Raw genomic sequence first — 7,141 nt, forward strand, 5'->3', positions numbered from 1 at the left:
GTTGTGTCCCGGCCTATCCCGGCCATACCCGGCCTGTCCCGGCCGCTGCGGCTCATCCAGCTCCCCGGTGCAGCTCCCGAGCCGGCCATCAGCGCCATGATCGGGCTGGGGCAGCTGCGGGAGCAGCGGGAGGCGGCCGCCGTGGAGCGCCGGCGGGAGCAGGAGTTCCTGCGGCGGAGCCGCATCTTCAACGCGCGGCTCCGCACCATCGGGGTGAGGGCCGGCAGGGGGGCAGGGATGGCGCCGTGAACCCCCGGCCCTCACAGGGGGTCTGCGCAGAACGGCTCGAGGTGGAGGCGATCCCCCGGGCAGGGCAGGGCTGGGAGGGAAGGGACGGCTGTGCCGGTCTGGGCGGGCGAGGAGTGCTCTCCGTCCATCCTCCCTCAGAGCGTCCCCTTGTCCCCTTCGCGTGTGTGTGGGAGGGAACCGGGGAGAAAGAGCCCGTGAGCATCTTTTAGAGGCGCTTTTAAAGTTGCCGGTGAAAGCGAGTTGAGGCTCACGGCACCGCCAGGAGTTGTTTTTGGCAGCTGTCCCAGAGTCACAGAAGGGTTGGGGTTGGAGGGGTTCGTGTCAAGCGAACGCTGCTGGAATAGCGGGGAGGCCAGTAGTGTAACATAGGTCGTATACTGACCCACCTGTATTGTTGCCAGAAACTACTAATGAACCTGTATTGAATTTCTCTGAACAGAATTCCCTGTGCTTGTACTGAAAGCTTGGCTTCCCCAGGGAGACCTCGGAAGGAGTTGATATTTAATTTAGTGACACCGTTGTTCTTGGATAATAGAATCCCTTACAGTTTCCCCCTTGCTTACAAACTCACCTCTTGGCCTGATTGCTGTAGTCAGTTGTCCTTTAGAGCACTAACCATTTGTATTTTCAGACATGATCTGTCTCTGTCTTCATCTGAATAGTTTTTATTCAAAGACTATCAAAATAGTTTTGACTATTTAAGAATTGTCATTGTTTTTGGACACATTTTAAAAAATACATCAAGGGACTTGACACCAAAAGAAAAGAAATCAAATCCATGTTTCTGTCTAATAATTTGCCACCATCTGCCAGCAAATATGACGAGTGGTTGTTTTGCCTCCAATGGAGGCAGCTGCTCCCAGTGGATGCTGTGCCCTATGTTATGCTTTGCTCAGGATGTGGATGTTCTGTGCTGTGTCTTTGACTCATCATAGATGATACACCTCTAGGGCATTGTGGCAACCCCATGAATCCCACTCTCTGATAAGACTGTGAGATAACATTCCCTGTTATCTTTTCAGTGTAATTCTAGTGAACCGTCTGTATTTTTTTTTCAGATATGAACTATTACAACTTCCAGTCATCTTGACTGTCAAAATACTTACCTGCTTCATAAATGAAAGCAGAACAACATAAGTAAAATTACCAGCTGTAACGGGGAAAACATATTCTGTGTAATGCAGCTGAAAATGTTTCTAGCTCTATGGGTTGTCTAAATGTGGTGTTTTCATCTGATCTGGTGCTAGAGCATACCTGCCATTATTAAAACAAAACAAACAAGAATATTGCTGTTCCTGGATTTTATTTTGAGTTACCTACATTAGTGATGTGTAATAGACCCTCTACTGGTAGTGGGTTTATATCTGTCTTGTGCAACTGTGAGTCAACGTAGCTTGACAATCCCTGGTTTTAATTTAAAGAGCTGCTCTTTTTTTTTTTTTTTTTATTTTAATAGATTGATAAAGATGCATTGGATGTGCAGGTCAAGGAAAGGAAAATTCAAGAAGCAATTGAAAAAGCACGACATGAAAAATTTGGTATATTCATAAATGCCGTGATATTTTGTGAACAGTTAAATGTCACTATCTGCTTCCTGCTTTCTTTGTTCCCTTCATATGTTCTCTAAATTCAGTCATCCAATTTATGTCTTATTTATGTTCATACATCTGCATTGGTACAATATGTATTTCCCTTAGTGTGTTAAGATTTATATTGATGCCATTAAACTGGGATACACTGTCTAAGAGGCAGGAATTTTCAGTGTTTTCTCTTAATACCTGTAGACAAATAGCGTCATTTAGAGACCTGAGCATACAGGAACATTTAAAAAAAAAAACCCAGCCTAATTACTTACCACTGTTCTTTTCAGGATAGCAGTGGCTCATCTGTTTTGATTGCTTTCTTGTAGAGTGAGCCTATGTCCTACCTGGCTGTTCTCCCATAGAATATTTGGATTCTATGGAATCCTTTCTAGATCACTGTTGGTGCAAGCATGAGTCAGGGACAGCAGGGCTGTGAGAGGAGCCCTTGCTGAGTCAGAACATGCAGCCACACAGATATTTCATGCTGTGCCCTGCCCTCAGACCCTTCTGTGCTTGCCATGCATCCCTGTGCCATCAGGGGAAAGGGTCCCACAGCCTGAGCTCTCCCTGGGCTTCAAGAGGAGCTAGGATGGAGCTGCCAAGGGCTTTCCTGGCTGGAAAATACACCTGTCGGGCTCTGACTCTTAGGAAACTGCCAGCAGCTGTGTGGAGTCTGGCAACAGAGGAAATGATCTTTCCTCCTGAGTTATATATAAATAGCTAAAATGGCCGGTTTGGGGTGGGGGTTTTGTTGTTTGTTTTTCTTAAAAATGCTTTAATTGATTTAGTGTTAATTAAATAGGCAGGAGCTATTAAGCTGTTAGTGCCAGCCAATTATTTTAGTTCTGTGCTTAAAAAAAAAAAGATTGAAACTATGGAAGAGCTATCTATATTCCTTCAGTTGGGACCCTGATTTTTGTTTGCTTCTTAATAAGCAACTTAAATATTTCAATTGTAGCTGTAAACTAAGAGTAAATGGGAGGGATCAGTTTACAGTACATTTCATGTGTTCATGGGTTTCACCAAAGGAAACCTCATAGTTCTAGAAGTGCTTATTATTGTATTTGTTTCATAGGCATACATTTCATTGTAACATGAATAAAATAATTCATACCTAAAAAGATGAAAGTATTTAATAAGTAAATATTACTAACATTACAGTGTTTGCTGGGTTGGCACTCACAGATCAAATACTCTTTCCTAAGACCTGTAAGATTTGTGTCTTCACTGTGTTTGTTCTTGCCTAGCTAATGACATGAAGAGGAATGACAGGCTGATGTGTCTGCTGGAAGAACAACAGAAAAGGGAAATCAAGGAACAGAATAAGGCTCTCAGGGAATTTCAGAAGAATCAGACGCCAGAAACAAGACGCGAGTTTGACCTGAATGATCCACAGGCCCTCAAGAAGGACAGACCTGCCCGAGTTTCGGACACTGACCCTCGCTGTACCATCTCTGGCATGCAGAAGTTTGCAGGGGAAGACTTAAACTATGAGCAGAGGATGAAGTTCCAAAAGGAGCAGCTGAGAGAGTGGTCTCTTCAGCAGCAGAAAGACTGGAAGAATGCATTAGCCGACCAAAAATTGGCAGGTAACAAAAAAGAGCATGAGGTTTTAATCTCCTTTTTGTGAAAGCATGAGGTCTCCAATGAGAATACGGTATAGCCTCTTGAGTATTTAACTTTTAGAAGTCCTGCAGCAGTTTCTACTTTGCAGTAGAAACTAAGGAATTAGTACAACTAATGTATTCAGGCTCCCTCTTAGGAAATCTATATTTAATAACATGGGATGATTGTAATATTACCTAGGTTCAGTTTCTGGTTTACCCCTCAAACAAGGTATGGGGGCATGCCGAAAACCCAGCTGCGTTTTGTATGCTTACTTCATCAGGCCAAATTGCCCAGTCCGTACTGCTCTGGAGCAGACAAAATAATGCTGATTTTTGTTTCCTAGCTCGTCATGAAACATTGTTTTCTGCAGTACTTAGCATACTTTTGCATTTTAACACTTACTGTTAAGACAAGATAGGTTATGTAATAAACTGATTCATGAGTCACCTGAAATCCCAAGATGGAAAGCTTGGATGGTAGGATTTGGAAATAGTTCTGTTATTCAGCCTGCTGTATCTGTAGCTCCCTGCTGTCCCTTCCGCTACTTAACTCATATGGCACATCACATCCATGGACACTGACTATATTTCATTTTAATCTGATTTAGATGATCTTTATGACAAGTATAGGGTTGAGATTGACCGAAAGATTTTGGAGCTCCAACGACAAGAAGAAGAAAGCAGGCGTGCTGTCTGCGCAGCCACCAAAGATTTCAACAGAATCCAGGTACATTAACATGGGCTGGGGGCGCTGCTTTGCTGCTTAGACAAAGTGGAGACACAGAAGGAAAATAAGATGTGCAAAAGTACGATGAGTGATGTTTTCACAGAGGTTTCTTAGCAGCTGGCTTCCAAGGTTGTTTCAGCAATTTTGAGATTTTAATCTCTTTGCCAAGTGAACAAAGAAACCAAGGATCTAGTTACCCTCTGCTGACATTGTCCCTCCTGGTTCTCACCTTGCTGACTAGTGTAGTATTTGTATGTGATGTTTTTGACAACTGTTTGCAGGTTGGAAAGAAGTCTGTTATGATGTATTAACTTTGTTTCATCCCTTAGTTCATATTTTCTCTTAGACAAAACATCGCTTCTCTCCTTCCACTGACTTTAGGCTGCTGAACTTGCTTATAAGAAGGAGTTGGACAAGTCTCAAACACTGAGAGACAACATGGATGAAATTACCTTCCTGCTTCGAGGAGACTTCCTTTCCGAAAACCCTGCCCAAGCACTCAGTCCCTTGGGTGACCGCGTGCTTGTGGATCGCTGGAAGGGGATGAGCCCGGAGCAGCTGATGGCAATTCGTCACTATCAGAAGGAACAAGCTCAGGAGAACCTGGTATTTAAGCTCACATGCATGTTCTGTTTCCCTGGTTCTAATACTGTTATAGACAAGGTTTGTCGGAGAAAAATGTCATTGTTTGCCCTGCACGTCCCGTTGCCAGACTGTGTTTTCCACTGACCTGCATTTTACCCAAACTTTAATCACTGAGTGAACACAGTGTCTCTGAGTGGCTGGGAGGTGTCTCTGGAATAGAATTACAATAAACACTAAATATTGTTAATAGTTTCTGCTCGAAAGGTTTCATGGAAGCAGGAAGTCAAAATGAAGAGATCTGCCCTTCCTATGAGTCAGGAGTGTCCAGGCCTAGGCATTGGGAAGTAGGAATCTACTTGGCTCCCTCAGTACAGAGGCTGCATTCATGACAGCTGAGGAATAGTGTTTGATTTTATCTTTTAATCCCTACAACACCATAGCCTTTGCTATGTCTGTGCTGTTATTAAAGCTGAAGATAGAATTGTCCTTTTCCTGGCTCTCCTGTGACCCTAAAGTGAACCCACTCATGTTGTTAAGCTGGCAGAAAAGGAGTACAACCAAGCAAAGGGAGTTTTTGCAGGCCTGGTTTCTTGATTCAGTCCCACGTGATGTCAGATACATTTGGGTCTCCTCATGTGGTGGTGGCAGCTCAGCCCTTACACCCAGTTACCCACATTATGATGTCTGAGCTCACCTCAGGTGTCTTCTCACCTCAAGAAGTTACGACTCCTGCTAACAAGAATTAAAAAGAAAGACTTCGTACATACAGCTTCATCTTTGAACAAGGAGAGAATGAAGCATTTTTTCCCCTCCTGCAGAGGATGAAGGAGCAGGAACGGCGGAGGGACGCGGAGTGGGACAGGCAGCGCGTGCAGGCCGCAAGAGCCCAGATCCTGCTGGAGAGGGAGCAGCAACGGCAGCACCGGGAACGGCGCCGGGACCTGGATTTCATGAACGCAGAGCTCTCCCAGGAGCAGAGGGCGAAGTAAGTACCCAGAGCGTTGTTCTTTTCAAATAAACCCCTTTCCCATTATTAACACAACAGCTTGGCTTTCTTTCTTGTCTTGTTTGTAGCTTTTTTAATGCACCTGTCACAAGTTCATGCTTTAAAAAAAACCCAGTTCGTCTGAAGTGTGTTTTTCAGTATTATTTAAACAATCTTCAGGGAGTAGGTTTGGAGTGTTACTTACAGGAATGAATTAGGAGCTGGAATTCTAAAAATACTCCATTGCCAACAGACTGTTTATATGGATAGCAAAATAGAGAGTGAGTACAGTTAGCTATGCAGAAAACTATTTTATCAGGTGTAAATCAGTACGTGCTTCTTTATCATAATTTGCTGAAATAAAAAAGGATGGGTTATCAGAAGATCTGCCAGTTTCTGATAGCTCAGGGTTAACCTATCATGACACAAGGTGAGCATTTCTACTTCATGTGGCAGAACTTGATGATTCTTTAACTAGCCACTGGATGTGTCTCCCTGGGCAGCTCTAGTGTCTGCACTAATGGCAAAGGAGGAAGGTAATAAGTTCAGGAGAAGAAAATCAAACCCAGGTGATTTGGTATTCTTCCAGTCCTTTTTTTTCTCCTTTTTTTTTTTTTTTTTTGGCTTATACATACATAACTTTTACAAATTAATTTCTAATACATGGTGCTTTCTTACTGTGAAAGCAAAAATCTGGAATTGTGTTAATTTATTTTATTTTTTTTTTACTGTGAGATTTTTGGAGGGATATCTCAGGATGAAAAAACCCAAGTTTGCTGTTTTGAGATGTGGCATACATTTTGGAGAAAAAGTATTAGTTATATTTTATTCCATTTCTAATGAGCATTTATGGCTGCTAATGCATTACATCTTCTTCAGGTTTCTCAGGCTACGTCTGCAGAGTAGTGAGAACACATTTACTAACTGCTTCTTTAAAAATATTCTTCCTTTTAGGAACATCTACCTCAAAGAAGAAGCGTATTCCAATGTCCCAACAGCCCAGTATTACGCCCAGTTTAACACAACCACCCGCTGACCTTCTGGATAAATCAACCTGAATTACACAGAAGTATGTAGACATTAAAATTTCTAAGTGAGCAATCCCATGTTTTACTATTTTTATCCGTTCCCTACCCTGTCCAAACACTGCACTCAAACTAAAGGACAGTCTGCTAGGCCACATAGGAAAACATAAATAATCTTTAAACATGACTGTTGCTCTGTAAGTACTGATAGATTCAGTAGTAGGTTGTTTGACTCTTGTGTCTCAGGCTTAGCTGTAATATTTAAATTATTCATGCCTTTCTGGGAAGAAATGGCAATTTAAAATACAGTGCTGCCTTATTCAACGTGGGCAGAGGGGAATGCTGGCCGCCACAGATCACAAGTGATGCACACTTAGCAG

General features: G+C 42.9%; 1 protein-coding gene across 1 annotated transcript; it reads left to right on the forward strand.

The window, feature by feature from the left end:
- Window positions 1-60: 60 nt before the first annotated feature.
- Window positions 61-6,839, forward strand: RIBC2 (RIB43A domain with coiled-coils 2). The gene is made up of 7 exons (XM_027907250.1): window positions 61-213; window positions 1,706-1,787; window positions 3,080-3,421; window positions 4,048-4,166; window positions 4,548-4,772; window positions 5,570-5,736; window positions 6,691-6,839. The coding sequence occupies exons 1-7, from the start codon at window positions 97-99 to the stop codon at window positions 6,770-6,772; spliced, it is 1,134 nt and encodes a 377-aa protein (XP_027763051.1). The 5' UTR covers window positions 61-96; the 3' UTR covers window positions 6,773-6,839.
- The last annotated feature ends 302 nt before the right edge of the window (window positions 6,840-7,141 follow it).

Source organism: Empidonax traillii, unplaced genomic scaffold, assembly GCF_003031625.1.
Source record: "Empidonax traillii isolate 1590-97213 ecotype Southwest subspecies unplaced genomic scaffold, ASM303162v1 scaffold1430:size110176, whole genome shotgun sequence".
Lineage (NCBI taxonomy): Eukaryota > Metazoa > Chordata > Aves > Passeriformes > Tyrannidae > Empidonax > Empidonax traillii.